The 18,776-nt window shown below is 38.5% G+C and overlaps 1 protein-coding gene across 2 annotated transcripts; it reads left to right on the forward strand.

Annotated features, from left to right (window-relative positions):
• The first annotated feature begins 412 nt into the window (after positions 1-412).
• MLF2 (myeloid leukemia factor 2) lies at positions 413-16,168 on the forward strand. 2 transcript variants are annotated; one of them, XM_070935346.1, is made up of 9 exons: positions 413-759; positions 2,003-2,075; positions 2,515-2,641; positions 4,667-4,702; positions 12,444-12,497; positions 13,499-13,624; positions 13,926-14,085; positions 14,177-14,417; positions 15,592-16,168. In XM_070935346.1, the coding sequence occupies exons 2-8, from the start codon at positions 2,026-2,028 to the stop codon at positions 14,353-14,355; spliced, it is 732 nt and encodes a 243-aa protein (XP_070791447.1). In that variant the 5' UTR covers positions 413-759; positions 2,003-2,025; the 3' UTR covers positions 14,356-14,417; positions 15,592-16,168. The 2 variants fall into 2 exon arrangements, with proteins under 2 accessions (XP_070791447.1, XP_070791448.1); XM_070935347.1 differs by having other exon boundaries at positions 14,177-14,342.
• The last annotated feature ends 2,608 nt before the right edge of the window (positions 16,169-18,776 follow it).

The following is an 18,776-nucleotide window of genomic DNA, read 5'->3' on the forward strand; positions in this document are numbered from 1 at the left end:
GCCCTACTGAAGATTTTGATGTAAAATCTTATCTTTGTTGCACAGGCACATAAATGTGTGAAAAGTGTGACCATCCTATCATTGTATAACTGGATATTTTGCGTGCTTAGAAGACTTACTTGGAGCTGTAAGATAATTGTTTTTCCATTCAATTGTTTACTAAATGTTACATTCCTGTTTGTCTTCCATCCCACGTTTACAAAACCTCTCCCCTTCTCTCTCTCTCCCCCACCTCTCTCTTTACACATACAGAGAGCGACGGAGAGATGCCCACCACTCGACATGGTAAAAATTATTACTGCGTTGCTTTTCAACAAGCAATTTGGCTAGTAACTCTATTTATGGAAGGCGGAGCTTATGAATGAGGGTGGTGTTTCTGACCTCACATCCTGTTTAGGCCTTGTGGGTTTCTTTGAAAACGAAAAATATCCTTTTACTGCACACGGGCTTTGCAACAGTATTTATATTTTTGTAAAGGAAGGGGAGACAAAGTGGAACAATCTGACCTGCTTTTCCTGCTGCCGTGAGAGGCTGCTCTGTGGCAGCCTAGACCTGGCCAAGGGACCATCTCCTCTCTTCTTCTTCTCCACCCCCACCCTCCCGCACGCAGCATAGTTACAACAAAGAACATACTGTGGGGTGGGGAAGGGGGCAGGAAGGGATGCAGCATTAATCTTCTCCTTTAGGGCTCGTGGCTGGAACAAATTCCGTGAGAACAAGGGACAGGAGACGGCAGGAAGAAAGGATTTGGCCAGAGAGGTGAGCAGTTGCGCTGGGGAATTTCGCGTGGGTTTTGGAGGGGGGTTGCTTAAGTATAGAAGAAGCCGGGGATGCGCTCACAAAGGGCCAGGTTTCTCGTCCCTGCTCCCAGGTCATTCTTCCTGGAGGCGGGCGCTTATACCGGAATTTGGAAAGGAAGGTTTGGAGAGAGAAGGAAGTCGGAGGATGCGGTAGGCCGGCCTATAAAGGATATAGGGCAAGCTAATGTTCTTGATGCGGTACTTTGTAATAAATGGTTCCTGAGATTATTGTGTTCTACCAGCGGCGGTTTTTTTGTTTTTTTTTACCTTGTTATTGTCACCAGTAATCTCTAATATTAATGTCATGTCTTAATAATCGTATTTGCGAGATGTGGTGTTAGGTGAGCTAGTGTCAACTTTAGGAGTGATGGGACGCATGGAGAGGAGGCTTTCTAATTTGGGGAGAGGAATGTTGAGGAAGGCGGAGCATCGTCTGTGCTGAGAAAAGAGCCAGATGATTTGAATACATGTGGGAGATTAGGATTTAAGGACCGTGTTCAGGCAATGCTCCTGGAAAGAGAGAGTGGGTTGATGCATTGCTTGATGTGTGTGTGTGTGTGTGTGTTGTCACTGTGATTATAAAATCCTGCAGAATTCCTGATACATTGCTATTGTGTTTTTGGTTAAAAAGATTGTTACATAAATTGAATCATTACTTCTGTAAACATATTAAAGCAGTCAGATTAAGAGAAAAACAAAACTTTTATCATTTTTAGCAGTTGAGTAAGAGGTTTTTTGAAATAGCTGGTTGTGCAGCAGTGAGAAAAAGAATCTACATCATTGTCACAGTTATTAAAGGTGCAAGGATTTTCTCCTTCACATTTGATGCCTTAACATTTGCATGAATGTGGGAGAGAGGACTCAGATAGCTTACTTAGCATGAAGATAATTTGTGTTGGATGACCCAACTTGAGTGGTTCTTGGCAACAATTTCAACTGTTTTTGAAGTCTATTTCTTAGTTTGTTTCTCTACACAGAAAGCAAGTAGCAGCTGGGTTCCAGGTGTTGTAGTTATTGGAGTTTATTTATGAAGTGTTTAATATTGTTTAGGGACTAGTATTTATAACTATCTAATGTGTTGCTATTGCATGTAAAAGATGTGATTTAGTCTGGAAAAGAATGAGTAGAGTAAGACTGCTTGGAAAGAGAGATTTAAGAAGTTAACAAAATTCATATTTGTTTCCCGTTTCCCTTTTGCACAGCCCATCCTGTATTTGAGGGAATTATGTTCCGGTTCATGAGAGATGGAGAGCCAGAGGATCCAATGTTTATGATGTGAGTCAAGCATCCTAGCCTTTCTATATAGGAGAAAAGGATTAGAATAATTTTCTTAATGGTTATCCACAAGGATTTTGCAAATATCACTGTTAGAATCACAAAAACAAAATTTAAAAATGTTCCAAAACTCAGGGAATGCCTAATGTCACAATATTTTGATACTTTGCCTGAAATATCTTGAGATTCTGAAGTCTTGAAAGGTTTTTTATTTTAATTTTTAAAAATTAAGAATTATGGTTTCTCAGACACTACCTAGAATGGCCTTTTTATCTGTATGATGTCTTAAGTCATTGGTGATTTTCTTCAGAAGCTTTTGCCTGATGACATATGAAGTAAAAGCTTGTGAACCATTGCTCTAGGAGAAGGAAACAGGACTGTGGGATTGATATGGATTATTTAGCAGTTTAACTCCCTTGTGAAACTTCCTTTCCCATAGGGATCCTCTTGCCATCCATCAGCAGCATGTGAATCGTGTGCTTTCAGGTGGATTTGGATATAGCCCTTTCCTCAGCATTGGCAATGGGACAGTACCTGGAACACGCCAAGTTAGTCGAAGAATGCAGGTAATTCAAAAGTCAGAGGATTGTGGCTAGATCTGTTTATTTTTCTATCAAACTTAATTTTTAACTTAGTGCTTTGGCTTGATGAGAAGAGTCTGGATTCTGTCTTGGTTATGTATTTATAACCAGAGAAAGAAGTATACTGCACTCCCCAACATCAAAACAGAATGATGCAATTAATTTTTAATTTATATTCTACTTTGTCACTTGGTGAGACTTTAGTCATGTACATGATTAATATAAGCACATAATTACACCAAAATAAAATAAAAAAAGAGCAGTTGAAAATAGCTCTAGTTAAATTCCAGCAACACAATTTTAATTTAGAGCCTGTAACTTTCAGTGTGTCTGAGAACAGGATTGTGCAAATATGAAATGGGAATGGAAATGACTAATTAAAATATTGGTGACTTACCAAGGTTTCCCCCCAAATTGCTACTTTTTAACTTGAGGGCAAAGGCCCAACCATTCCTTAGCAAAACACATAGCTACCTCTTCCTTGAGCAAAACTAATGAGTTGCTGTTTCATTGGCTGCACTATGAAACTTGGAAGGTACATCGTTGTCTACTTGGTCTACTTCGTAATACATTGTGTTATATATGGCACTCTTGCTTATATATGCTACTCCTACCCATTTTAATTTAGGAAGATCAATCTCAGTAACTCACAGATTGAAATTATCCTCGGGATTGGTTTTATCTAAAACTCATTTCTGTTATCAAAGATAACTGATGGAGAAATTAAACATATCAATCACAGAACAGTGCACTTGGGAACATTTCATCTTTTCTCCCCCCCCCCACCCCCCGAATTAGATCTATACTTTCTGCTTCCTTCTTTATCCAATTGCAAAGCAGAAAAACTTCTGTCTTTTATTCAATTACCCTTTGGAGAATCTATGACCAGGGATTTTACAATTTTCTTATTTATTAAAACTTTACACCACTCCCAGCGATTGCAAGTGGTTAATATGATTATGCCTATATTTATAGACATTCTCAAAATAGTTTATTTAGCAAGGGGCTGAAGCAAGGCTTATTTATTTTATTTTATTAAATCAAATTTCTACCCTGCCACACTCAGATGATAATTTAGAAGTTTATGGAAGACAAAAATTAAAACATTGAAAGTCAGATTAAAATGTAGTTACACTAACAATCAATAGAATAAATGTGTTGGATAAAAACAAAAACAAAAGATAACAGTAAATATAAATATAAATAAAAAGAACAGTTAAAGAGGAAAAAAAGAACAAGAAAAAGCCAATTTCTTTGCAGATAAAATACAAAATTTCATTTATTAATGTTTCTATAGTTGTAATTTTAATTTTGGATTTCTATTATTTTACTTTATTTGCCTCTTCTTTATCTGTCAAGATATTCAGCCCATGACTTTCATTGTATTTAAGTTAACACAACGTTGCTTGATTGGAGGTTTTGTGTGTATATTTTAACTTCATTTGGGCAAAATTTCTAATTGTTAAATGAAGTCGGCTTGCCTTTTGGAGATTTCTTGTCAAGTATTGTCATATTTTTTGTATTTATTTATTTATGACCTTTATAATTTCTCTTACATGATTTTAAATAACCTTCAGGCTTCTGCAAGGAATGTGACATTAAAGTCTTCTGGCTAAAATTTTCCCTAAAATAGATAACACTTATCAACATCCATCTTATTTCAATTCCTAGAAACCAAATAAAGGGTTATTTAGGTTTGTCTCTTATCTCGTAGTTTCATGGCCAAGACAGCATCTTATATTGAATTAGTTGAGAATATATTCTATATATTCTCAGTTCTGTTTATATCAACATAAATTCATCAGCACTGACAAGCATATAGTAAACTATAGATTTTGGCTCTTTAACACAAATTTGGGTAATAATCAATTTGAGAATAGTTAAAGTTCTAAAATATACTAATTTAAATTAAGGTACTGAGTTCCTTTGTCCTTCTCTATGCTAGATAAAACAAGATTACTCTAGAGAGGTAAAGTCTAATTACTTTGTGTCCCTTTCTTGTTTTTATAGCCTGGAACTGTTTCGCCCTTTGGGATGCTAGGAATGGTAAGCCATAATTTTCTTCTTTCGACAACTACTTGTTCTAGCCTGGTTTTTGTGATGATCTTTTCTGGGAAATACTTCAGTTTTCTTCAGTTTGTGGTAGTTTAAATATATAACTGAAAATAATGAGGATAGTAACATTTCTCAAATAGCAACAATGAGTATGAATTTTATATAGCTCTCAGTTATTAAAAATGATGCTGGCTGGAAAGGAGTTGAATTCCCCTCTTTCTAGACAGAAAGCTGGGGTTTCACTTTTGCATCTAGTGGGTGGAACAGCTTGCCCTGTCTGCCTTAGCTCTGCCTTCTAAATAAGAACAGCTTTTCCTTTTGCCTCCATTTTAGGCTGAGAATCGCTGTTGTTATGTAACATTATTACATACATCATCATCATCACTACTATTACTGTTATCTGGTGCATCCAAAGAAAGAAGGGGAGGGAGAATGATGCAGTATTTTGGGAATCTTGCAATCTGTCCAGATACTACTTGAGAAGAAGATGATGATGATGATGAAGCTGCCAGGAATGGGTGATGGCATTGAAAGAGGGTCCACAGGAAGACCTTGTTTGTGTGGTCTAGATGCAATCAGGTTCCATGGTCACCTAGGGAAGCATAATCTATAAGCCATGATCTAGGCTGACATCATATAAAAAGAACACAATTCTTTCTTTCCCACCTTTTCTCCTGATGTTATTCCTCCAAGAAGCACAAGCCAAACAAAGAGGCCAGCCATTTTTTTCTTCATTAGCAACAAGTGCAGTAGAGGAGCACTGAAGGTTAAGGTGGGCACCATCCCAGCAGCTTCTCTTCACCTGCCATCAAAGGAAGCTGGACAAGCTATAAACATTTAGGAAAAGAGGTGCCAGGGAGTCAAAAAATACTCCTCTGAACTTTCAGGAACAATGAAATGGACATTTTGTCAGGGGAAATGGGAATGAACCCAAATAAGTTAGGAGAATCTTCCATCACCTTAGTAAAGGAGCACAGGATCTAGAGAAATCAGATCTGCAATGGTTTCTCAAGCAGATGGGCATAGCACTGTTGGAACATGTACCCCTGGGAGTGGAAGGGATGAGTTTTACTTTGCCAGATCATGGCAGAACTGAAGGGTTCAGGATGCAAAGGCCTTAGAATTTCCACTCCTACTCTCCTGCTGCATCTTCTTAGAATACTCGCAATCACAGTCTCAGAAGAAGCCTAGCAGGCATCAAATGATACTTATTCAGAGAATGTGAGAGAGGGTTATGAGGGAGTTTTCTATCACCTACATTCTTGGTTTTCATTGCATTAAGTGGGAACGATAAAGTCACATTCAAAATCATAAAATAGAGGGGAAGCTTTGTGAAGCAAGCAGGTTTCATAATGAGAAGTTTAAGGAGGCTAAGAATGGTTTCCAGAAAATATTTCATGCTGATCTGTTTTCAGTACTGATGAGGAATTAGGCAAAAGTATTTAATTGAAAGTTGTTATTAGCACCAGCATAATCTATAAAGCTATAGGAACATAACATGTGGTCAAGGGTTCTCACCTTCTTGAAGTTCAGACTTAAAGGCCCTGCTTCCAGTTCTTTTCACAGAACTTATAAAAAAGGGAATGGGCAAAGCTGACTAAGCACACATAGACCCCATATTTATCTTCTGCAGGAGGCCATGAAATGACAAGGCATTGCCCTTGATTGACAAACAACTGTCTTGTCTTCAATACTGTACAAAGAGAAAGAGATGAAATGCTCATGGACCTATAAAATGTAGAGCAGATGGAATGCTAAAGCATAAATAAAGCATTGGGCATTTTGGTGACAGGCTATGTCTTCTATACCTACCAGAGGAATGATAATTTACAATGATAACAAGAATTGTTCAACGACATAATTCAAAAATGTCAGGGAAGCAATCAGCAAGTTTGCAAAAGCATTCAGACTGATTGCAGATACAATCTTGGGTGGATTAGAGTTTGCAGCCACCTCCCCTGAAATACAGGTATATTGGAACTTGTGACTTGCATATTGGCCAGTAGACCACCGTGCAAGAGTCAATCTTGTAGCCAAAACTTTTTTGTAAAAAAAATTGTTTGGAGAAACCATTGACCCATTGGTTGATGTTGAAAAAAATCTGAGGCAAATTGAGGCAAAGTATGGAAATATAAAATACTCTACAAGCCATGCAAGTTGTTTTAATGTCAGAAATGGGCATCAGAGATATCGAGAGAAGTATCATGGCAATAGATACAAAAGGAAAATCCCAGACAAATGAGTCTGTAATTAATAGTACCACCTCCTAAGTGAATGGTTTTACTGCCAAGATTTTGGCATACTGGGAGCATACTTTCAGAGGCAAATTTGGAAAAGAAAATTTAAAAGGGATACATGTTAAAGCAATGCCAAGGGATAGGTAATCTTTGATCTATGACTTTTCATTCAGTGACCAAAGTTACGATGGCATGAATGAATAGTGATTATGGCTGGTACTCAAAATTCTGGCCATCCCAGTATCCATGGTTACATGATCATAATCGGAACTCTAGGCAACCAGTTCGTGCTTACGATTGGTTGTAGCACCCTTGTGATCACGTGATTGCCATTTGCAACCTTCCTTGCCAGCTTCCCCAGAAAATCAGTGAGGAAGCTAGCAGGGAAGATTGCAATTCACTAGGGTAAGTCTCCCCCACCAGTGCACTCTCCTCCAGCCCCTTTATGGCAGCCATTCATGCATCCCTGTGTACATTCCCCCATCCAGCAGTAGCCACTTACCTGCCTGCCAGCCTGGAACTTACAACTTCCTACCAACTTTCCCACTGACTTTGGTTGTGGGAAACTGGCAGGAAGTTGCCTCAACAAATGAGGATTTCATTAGCAGTGGCAACCAGGACTGCTGGGATTGCCATCACTAAGTGATGTGGTTGTGTTTTATGACTGCATCACTTAGCAATTCCAGTCCCAATTGCTCTTGTAATTGCGGACTACCTGTACTGTCATAAATTTCCAAAAATTTAGAGAACCTTACAGGATATTAAAGTCATAGGCTAATTTCTGGACATTGAGGCAATAGACTGAGTTCTAATGCAAAAAAAATCCTCGTCTATTTTCCATTCCATGACAGAGCCAAAAAAAGAACAGGATTTGCAGCCAAACCTGAGCGCATTTTGCTTGGTGTTAAAAGCATTGACCCATCCAGTAAACGTTATGACAAAACTTTACGACCACTTATAAGCACAGGAAAATTCATTAAATGATGCGGTCATTAAGTTAGATAACACATGATCACAACTTACAACCTTCTATCAGCCTTTCCTAATGACTGCTTGTTGGAAGCAGATTGGGAAAATCACATGTAGTGATCACGTGACTGCAGCATATTGTAGCTGGAATTGGTTGCAGAGTGCCTGGATCACAATTGCATGACCACAGGGATGTGACAGTTGTAAATGCAAGGACTCTAAGTCACTTTTTTTAGTGCCATCATTACTTCAAACAATTGGTAAATGAACAATCCTAAATCAAGGACTATCTGTACATCAAGAAGCGTGAAACGAGATTATAGATGGAAGAATCACATAGTTGGGTGAAAACATCTCTGGCTTCCTGTCAGTAGAGCATGTAAAAGATGCATAGAGTAGAATTGTGGACCAGGGTAACTAAGAGCCTGACTTGGATGGGTAAGTGTATCCTTGCTAGATCCACGGTTCCCTGTTTACAACAGGAAAGCAAGAAGATTCATCTGATTTCAAATTCCAGGGCAAAAGGAACTGATGCCCACCTGGCACTATGGCCAAAGAGACTAATATATAAACACTAATCCTGTCTAAGCTGATACACAAAATGAGGATATTCAGGGCATGTATAATCTTAATTCCCCCTTCTTGCCCTGCAGACATTGGTGCTGAACAGTATGGAGATAAGTAGGAAGCTTCCCAGATATCTGTCAGTACAGCCAGACATACTGAGCCTAGATCTTGGAATGACTTCACTTCTATGCCTGAAATTTAAAACGGACATCTTCTAAGTGCCAGCTTGCCAGACTTCAGCAGTGACACCATCTTGGCATCCAGGTTATCTAAATACCATCAGAAACTTGCCATGCCTTTGAACACTGGTGCAGAAGATAGAGATGAAGAGTAATAGGTTTCTAGAGATAGGTCTGGATAATACCCTTGAAAACCAGTACCTTCCAAAATCAGGTCACTCATCTGGGGTTCAAACTATAGGACAGATAAAATTTTTATTTTGCAACATCCCTAAATTCAGTATTTTCACAGGGGGACTAATCAACTATTTCCCCCAGTTACGCACCGTTTTCCTTTATGGGATCTGATATTAATTCTGGGACTAATTAACCCTGTCCCCTTTAACACATTAGAGTGAACCCCATGAGCACTCTTGCACAGAAATAAACTTTTCTAATGGAAATCTCCTTCACCTGTGAGATCTGAGAAAGTAGAGAGTCTCTCAAAGGAGACTTGTATGTGCTCCACCAACCCAAGGTAGTTTTGAGACTTTACGCAGGGTTTTATGCCAAAGATTAAATTCTAACTTTCTCAGGGGATATGAGATACTGCTGCCAGATTTCTTCCCAAATCTGCATAAAATATACAGAACCTTAAGGGTTTGCCTTAAGTCCATTCTAGGGAGCAGAAGGCTTATTCCTCCTCTTTGAGAAATGAAATGATACAGATGGATCAGTGACTATATTATTCTGACCTAGTCAAGCAAATCCTGACTGACATCACAGCCTATTTAATCAGCCTCAGGAGATCTAGAAGTGAGGATTCTGCTAATAGACCTCTATAGGGTGAGAACTTGGGCAAATGCAACTAGCTTCCAAGGCAGACAAATTCGACTTGGAAGAGGCAGCATCCTGATACTCTGTACTACAGACAATGCCTTAACTCATGCTGATCAACCTGGCACACTGCTACAAGTATAGACTTTCTGGTTGGCTTCATCTTTGATGACTGAGAATTTGCATTTGGACTTGTTACACATTATTGTGGCATCCAAAAGACGGACCAACAATCCCACTCAAATGTAAGGATCTGTACAAGTAATTAGGAGGAATTTGTTAAACTTGTTCTTTATATTTGGCTTTTACATGACTGGTTTTGTGTTTTGTTTTCCTTCTTTACCACACTGAAAATTTGTTTTGTTTCTAAATCATTTTCTCAGCTGAAGTCATTATGGGAGTATTCCTTCCACCAGATGCAAAATGCTAACCTGTGCTTTCTGACTAGAAGAGGGAAAGTCTTTTTCAAAACAATTAAAAGAGATAAAAAAACAGGAATTTCTGGTAAAAATATCAATAAATTTACTGAATTTGATTTAAGCTTTTCTCGATTACTTTTTATGATTTGATATTAGGATAGTTTGGTAGCTTATAAATCCAGTAAATAAATATATATACTACTAAAACTCTAGTTGTCAGTTCCTTTAACTAGGCAAAACCCTACATCATAGGGCAACCGTTTTTGAATCAAGGTAACTCAGATGGGCTAACTTATAGAGTGGGTCAAAATTTGGGACTCATAAATCCCAATGGAATGAAATTTGGGAAAGTGGTGGTTGCTTCATGGCTACTGGCTGCTGCTGTGCTGCTGCAGTCACATGATCTTCATTTTCAGTGACAGTTTCTCAGCCAGCCTTGTATTACCTCACTCCTTCCCACACACCCAATAGCTGCCACTTATCTGCCTACTGAGAAGGGATATTTCCAATGTTCCCTGCCAGATTCCCACAAGGAAATTCAGTAGGGAAGCTGACAGGAATTCACTCCTCCTTCCTCTGCTTTTTGCCCACTCTTGGTTATTCTGTTTTTTTGTTTAGGTAAGGAAATGTCTCTGAAATGATGACATAATAAGATGTTTAGTATGTCCTAAAACCATATTGTAATGTATATGTTCTTAAATGCATATTTATTCTAAGTGTATCATTTAGTACTTAGCAGATTGCAGATAGGGAGGAAAAGCTAATTGAGAGTTCTAGAGAAATTTAGACACATATTCACCAGAAAGTTAACTGATTATGATAAAAACCATTTTCAAATCACATGTAGTCTACTCCAAATAAATAAACAGATCTAAGGTATTGCCCCTATGTATCAGACCTAAGATCATCTAAGTATATCCTGGCCCATATCCAGAGCCTGGATATTAAATTTCTCTAGCATTAAAGCCCAGGACACTCCAGCACTAGCTGGACCTCTGGAAACATGAGCAAACCTACTGTTAGAAGCAGGATAATCATAACATCAACCCAGGGGTGAAATTCAAGCGGTTCTATCTGGCTCGGGCAAACCAGTAGCAGCAGCTGTGGGAGGCTCCGCCCACCTGCATGGATGTCATGATGTTGCTTTTTTGCGACATTTTAAGCTTCTACGCATGGGCAAAAGGCTTTGCGCATGTATGGATGATGGCGCGAGCGAAGTGAGCGCGAGCATGGCACGCACACATTTACAAACCGGTAGGGAAGGTAAGTGAATTTCACCCCTGCATCAACCCAGACGTTACTTTCTGGCCCAGCTTCACTTAAAGGGCATTTATATCTGGTAACCTATGGAGTAGCATATACGATCAGTGCCAAGGTCTCTTGAAAAATTGTTGTTATGATCCTTTCTAGACCTGGTTATTATGAGTGCTGCCTGAAATTCAGGAGGTCAAATGTTAAGGCTACATTCCTGTCCTCACTTGCAAGGTTTGTGTGATGCAAGCCCCACCTCGACCCATAACACCTCTTGAATGGTGGCATTCCCAGCAAATGCTTTTATAGAACTCGCATCAATTTCAGTAGTCTCTCTTCTCCAGCTGCCATTTCCAATTACACTCTATAAAATGTCTCTTCTTTGCTGCTGCCATTCTGCTCCACTTTCTTTCATAGCCCGTCTTTTTCCAAGCTCATTGATCTTCCTCGTGGTTTGGCTATAGTGGCCACAACAATGCATGGCATTGAATTTTTTTTTTTTAATTGCTACAGATATTCATAGAGGCAACACCTTATATATGGTTTTTTTTTAACTTGGAGTAGATTATATGTGATTTGAAAATGGAAGACACTGTAAACGGTGTTTACCATAATCGGATAACTTTCTGATGAATATGTATCTAAATTTCTCTAGAATTCTGAATTATCTTTTCTTCCCTATCTGCAATCTGCTAAGTACCACATGATAGTGGCCATAACAATGCATGGCATAGTGGTCTCCTTGAATTCTTAAAAAAAATATTGCTACAGATATGTTTAGTAAGCTAGGAAGTGTGTTTGGAATCTGTGCCCTTGAGTTTGGAGCATTCATATCATTAAGGGTATAGAACCGTGATGGCGAACCTATGGCATGTGTGCCACAGATGGCATGCAGTGCCCTCTCTGTGGGCACGCAAGCCATCGCCCCAGTTCAGCTCTGCCACACATGTGCCTCCTGCTGGCCAGCTGGTCGTCAGGTCTCTGCCGTGCATGCGCGGGTGGCGGGGTGCATGCGGGAGGCCCGCGCACACATGCACGAGGTGGCAGGGCGCTGTGGGGGTGCGCGCATACGCACGGGGTAGCAGGGTGCATGCGGGGGGCCTCGCCCGCATTGCATTTTGGGGGTTCGGGTGTGCGCACAAGCACGCTTTGGGCACTCAGTCCAGAAAAGGTTAGCCATCACTGGTATAGAATGTACTCATGAACAGTTCCTAGAAACGGCAACAGCTCCTAATTTCACTGAGTGGTTTCCATGTCTGGTCACTCTCCACAAAGCTTTTTTTCTCTCTTTCAGGCAGGTGGCTTTATGGACATGTTTGGAATGATGAATGACATGATTGGGAACATGGTGAGCTCATTTTGTCTGCATCTCTTTTTCAGTATTATTCTAGTATATATTATAGGCAGGGTATAAATCCCTTTAAATGGACAGAGAAACTGGAAAAACTCTGGCTTCATGGATACATTATAACATGATTGTGTTATCAACTTTATGATAAGATTGCAAAAACACAGTTTTTGATCAGCTGAGCTTCAATTATTGTTGGTTTTAATTACAAGTATTCCAGAGTTCCACAATATGTAGAGAATAGAGTAGTGATGACTGTGGTGTTACTGTCACAGAATTTGTGCTTCTTTTCAAACTATACCCAGTATGGAGAGGCAAACGCCCAGGTTTATGTATATGTAGCAAATTCCACCTGAGTTCAAAGAAAGAAATCAAGTCAAATTATTCAACACTATCAATATTTCAAAATAAGATTTGTAAAATAGCTGCATACCTCAGCTAAAATGAGGAAGTTTTCTTAGTGCAGAATTTGAATGAACTTATAGAGGATTTAAAATGAATAAAACTCTTCACCACTTCTAGTGCAGGAGGTATACAGCCTTACTAATTTATGTACTCTTCATGTGGGCAGAAACAGAATCTCTTTTTCCCATCTCCGGTTATTTTCCCCATTCTTTCTTGAAAAATACTGCAGAGACAGAGAGATAAATCAAATCTTGCTTGAGAATTATCAAGAAATAATCAGGAAGAGAACTGAACAACTAAGCTTGCAGGCATTAGATTTTTGGTACAGAATCAGAGCTGCATAAGAGCTTTTTCCAAAACTGCTGGAAAATTGTACTTTGTAGTATTTCAGAAAGAAGAAAATTATGAATTAACATGAAATCATATGAACTGAATAGCTTTCATCCAAATTATGTTTGATCAGGCAATTTTTTGAAGTGTGCTTCAAGAGAGCCATGGAGACCTAATGCTCCTGCTCTTCAGAAGGTTTATTCATATTTTATACAGTGGAAAGATTCAGTACAATTTTTCTTATTTTATTTTTTATTTTACTTTAGGAGCACATGACAAGTGCTACCAATTGCCAGACATTTACTTCTTCCACCGTCATATCCTACTCAAATCTGGGTGAGGGCCCTAAAGTGTATCAGGAGACCTCAGAGACACGTTCTGCACCTGGTGGGGTAAGAAATTGGCTGTTTCCTTTGACAAAACGTTTAAAGAAGCACCGAAATTGGTTAATTTCCTGGATATTCATCTGCATGAGTACAAACTTAAGAGAAAACAAGAGGTAAGACTTGTTTTCAGGCATGGGACGAACTCTTTTGTGTGACAATTAACAGTGATAACCAAGGGTACCCTATTTGATCATTTGAAACAAGTTGGTGCCTGCTGAGGCAAAATTGAAGAATTTCAAGGAGAACTTCAAAGAGGCTACCAGCAATATTACATTGTTCTAATTATGACTTGTTCTGCTACCCTCAGATCCGGGAGACGCGGCGGACGGTGCGAGATTCCAACAGTGGACTGGAGCAGATGTCAATTGGCCACCACATCAGAGACCGTGCACACATTATGCAGCGCTCACGCAACCATCGCACAGGTGATCAGGAGGAGAGGCAAGACTACATCAATCTGGATGAGAGTGAGTGTTCCTTGCCATCACCTTCTTTTCCTGCAACAGATTGCACAGCATGACCACATTCAGTTGCTGCCTGTCCTATTTTAATTTTCAGATGATGCGGCTGCATTTGATGATGAATGGAGGCGAGAGACTTCCCGCTTCCGGACACAAAGGGGGCTGGATTATCGACGTCATGATGGAAATACTGGCCGAAGAATTGAGGGGGGTCGTCTTGCTATTCAGGGACCTGAGGATTCTCCAAGCAGACAGTCGCGTCGGTACGACTGGTGAATCCACAGCAGATTTAAGGGGGGGTGCAGTGCAGTCACCCCCAAAACTACATTCATGCTCTTGTAAGTCTTAATTGTTGTTCCTCGCTTAAGCACTGTGCGTGCCTTCAAGCTTCTGAGATAAGAGAGTATGGGACCTTGTGAGCCAAACCACCTTTTTCAACATGAGTTGAGTCAGTGGTTTATTTTACAGCCCAGCCGAGTTTGCTTTCTTTTTAATATTTCTGGCACACAAATAAAATGGTAAACTGGTACAGTAACATGCGCATTGGTAAGCTGGAAGACAAAGTTGCTGCTTGCAGAGCATGAGGAAATATTAAGATCTGGCAGACTTCCAAAAAAGCATGAATGAGCTTATATTTATTGACATTTACCATATTAAAAACTAAAATTGATGTATTTGAGGAATATTTATTGAATTATGTAAACATAATATTAAACCCGGATATTAATAAAATAAAATTATTTCTTATTTTAAAAAAACCCTATTTTTAACAAATAAAAATACTGAGAACAGTTTCTTTAAATGTTTGCAAATAGCTTCAATATTTAGCAAATTTTGATTTTCAGATTCTTGACAAGGTTTTGGGGGATCCCCAGGGTTCTCATGTCACACTTTAAGAAATGTTGCCTTGGAGTGATTTGGAATGGCTTCTTTTTCTTAAATAGCCTTATAATTTTAATTTTGTTTAACTGCTGAGGCTTTTCTGTGAACAGATTCTATACTTGAAATACCATGATTCTGATTCTTTTAATGGCGTATAAAAATGTAAATTGTTACCAAAATAATTTATATTCTGAACAGGAGCTAGGTATCTCAGGTGCAAATATTGTTTACTCAGATTGAATTGGATAAAAACAAATTGTTATTTCTTTTTGGTGGCAGAAAATTATAACTATTACTCAAAACTATGTTCAATAAAGAATAAGATCTATTTCTAATTAAAGTGGTAAGTTTGTTTGTGAATTGTACTTTAGGCTGTGTCTGAAAGATTACTTGTTCCATTAAAAAAAATCTCCACAAAATCAGTGGGAAGAAGTAAAGTATTTGTTTTCTTTCTGTATACAGAAAACTTCATCTCAGTTTTCTAAGTGCAATATATTTATTTTGATTTTAAAAATCCAATATTTGAATCCCAACCAGGGCATGTGTGTTTCTCGTTGCTCACTGTCTGTGCCTTCTGTGTCCTTTCTGACTTCTATTGTTTCTTTTCTTTCTTCCCATCCTTTTACTTAGGTAGACAGTGAAACTCTGATGGTGAAGCCCCTACAAAACAACACTTGGATCTTCTGCAAGATGAATTCTAGCTTCCTGCCCTCCTAAGATTTAAATTGACTAACTCTGCATAGTTATATTTCTTGCATAGAACAGTTGGCCAAGGAGAATGTGAGGGACTTTTGTCTATAAATGAGTAACATATAAATTACTGTTTTCCTCTAGCTCCTTTCTATCTCCCACACAAGCGCCCCAATTTTCTATATTGGATGCTTTGGGGAGTTTCAGGAGTTTTTGTTCATCCCCATATCTCATTTCTACTTACCCATCTCAAACAGCAGCCACATAACGATTGATCTGCTATTAGTGTCAAGTAGTTGGAAAACAACCTTTAGTTGCCTCTGCTCTTGATCAGCCTGCCTTCCCTGGAACTTGGGGTATGTATGAAGTGCAAGAGATCAAGTAAAGTGTGGACAAACCAAGCAGGTCCAGCCTCTATTCTCCGATTGTCAGCTCCCAATCTTATAAAATTTGATTTTGTGAAACTTGTAACTAAATGTTTATTGAGTTGAATAAAGAAATGGAATCTGTAAAGTAAATGAAATTGCCTCTATTTCAATGTTTTTGTGAAGACTTATTGGATATATACGACACTGAAACCCATGACTTCATAGTTTGTATCCTACTTGATTGAATCAGCATATTGGCTGAAGTGATTTATTTATTTATTTTAAAAAGCCCATATTGTATGTAAAAGAGTTAAGGAATTCTTAATGGAGCAAGGATAAGCATTAAACCCTGTGGACCTACTATTCCAACTTTGATTAGGATGAACATGGGCCTTTTTCCATTCTCTCTCCAGATAAAAACTTTGAGGTTTAGCTCTATTGTTTTTGCTTAAAGTAGCCATTGCTGGTCAGTGGGCTTAAGTTTTTTTAAGCCATTGCTTAAAGATATTATTCAAAATACTGAATACAAATATCACATGCACTCATAGCATGCTTATAAAATGGGGAAATAGTTTTGGCTATTAAATGCATAGTGAATATTAATGCCATATACTGATGGGACAATATTAAGTAGGCAATCAATTAAAGGCTCTTTCCAAGTGAGGACCAGATTTTTTTCCTCAGTGGCCAGTTTATTGGACTGTTACACTTCTCTGTGCAGAAAAATGGGGCTACATGCTATTCATACAATATGCTTTAAATTGTTGCAGCTAATTGGTCCAAGTTTCAAAGCACTATCTGAGACATAGATGAATATGTAAGAATCAATTTGACGGCAACATTTTGTTTCTGAATGACCATTTGGTTTTCTGTTGGTTCTGTCCTGCTTGGATATCCAGAGTGAAGTCAAGGCACTTAATTTCAAAATGTATTTTACTATAACCTCCCTTATGCAGGTAGGTAAGGACAGACTAAGATATATGTATAATGGGTAATACCAATAAGCTGAAGGAGAATATGATCAGGATGCATTGATAAAAATATGTAAATCTGGAAAGGAAATAAGCCTTGCAGGCATTAGGAAGCACAAGTGGACCCTGCATCTGCGGGAATACGCTAAGATGAGGAAGGAGGAGGAGGCACAAAGAGAAGCCCTCAGAATGGAAGATGGATGAGCAAAATGAATTTGGTTTGACAGGGCACAATCATTGGAAAAAAGCTGACACAGTAGAAGGTGTGAATTGTGCAATCTGTTTCTAAACTGTTGCAGAATCTGAAGCAACAGATTGTAGACCTGACTCAGAAAGGAGCCAGTTGAGTTTAGGAAGTATTGGTGCAGTAGAAGTAACCAGCAGCAAAATCGTACTTGTCTCGGGGAAGTGTTCACAATAGTACCTGTAAGAGCAAGCAAGGTAAGACATGACAGCCTTTTTGATGCAGTAAATGAGCAATGTTTCAAATGCTAGCACGTAGCATGGTTTCTATGGGCTACTTTGGCTTTGTGCCACAAGAGAAAGGATACAGAGAAAATGGCTTGTTACTTTTTTGAGCTGTGGCAGCTGTCGATCAGTCATTTCCAGAATTTGTTTTCTCCAAATTTGACAATGCTCTAGTATGTTATTGAATGTTTTTCTTTAAAAAAATTAATATTTGCATATCTATTCAGAAAGTGCTGATAAAGATTTTATTGTGCAATTATACTATCTTAATTTTCAGATTTCCTTAGATTTATTTATTTATTTGTTGGTTCGATTTATATGCTGCCCTTTTCTGGAGACTCAGGGCGTTAAGCAATAGCCTTCATACTTTTGTATATACCTGCTTAGTAGGGCTTTCGCCCCCCACAAGCGGTGTTCTTTTTTATACAAAGTCAGCTTATTGCCCCCACAATCTGGGTCCTCATTTTACCTACCTTGAAAGGATGGAAGGCTGAGTCAACCTTGACTGAGATTTGAACTTGCAGTAATAGCAGGCAGCTGGTGTTACTTAACAGTGCTTTAGTCTGCTGTGCCACCAAGGCTCTAGATCAGGATCATCAATAGCCCAAGCTTTCCCACAGTTTCTAACTTTCAGTACAAAAATCAGTTAAGGAAGAAAAGACAGAATAGTTCTGCAAAGTTATTTTATTTGCTAATAGTAGAAGGCTTCTTACACTTTAAAGTTCATATTGAACTGTTGATCTTCCAAAGTCAGTGTATGTACAAAACTACTTTCACTTGATGGGATTCCTTCCTGTTCTTGGCAGGACCCCTTGTAGAAGGGAGATTAATGCCAATTATGCAGCGCTTTCTTATTTCAGAGTGGTAATTCTTGTGAATATTAGGGGCTGAAAATGCATACAGTATTTTAATATTGAACCTGGCTAGACGAAATTCTGCAATAATGCATTTATGCAAATATATTTTTCTTCATAATTTTTTATTTAACTTATTTCTTTTTATTGTGAAAAGCAAGAGAAATAAAGTAGAGCCATAGGAAATCACAGTTTGCCCCCCTGTTTCAATTATGAGAATATTGGGAGAGAATATGAAAGCCCTGCTTTTTCTACTGGAAGTTAGTCTCTGCTTTCATTGTTTTTACTATGGCACTAATATTTTAATAGTACTAGAAGCTGATACAATATTAGGAGGTTCATTTAAAGCTTATTTAGCCATACATTTTAAAAGCATAGAGTGTAGTAAGCCACTAGTTAAACCTTTAGCTCTGTGAGGCAATAGCAATACATGCATTATTCAAATGAATGATTTACCGTAAATT

The sequence above is a fragment of the Pituophis catenifer genome, unplaced genomic scaffold (assembly GCF_029215685.1).
Source record: "Pituophis catenifer annectens isolate HBS135680 unplaced genomic scaffold, rPitCat1.0.hap2 SCAF_2, whole genome shotgun sequence".
Taxonomy (NCBI): domain Eukaryota; kingdom Metazoa; phylum Chordata; class Lepidosauria; order Squamata; family Colubridae; genus Pituophis; species Pituophis catenifer.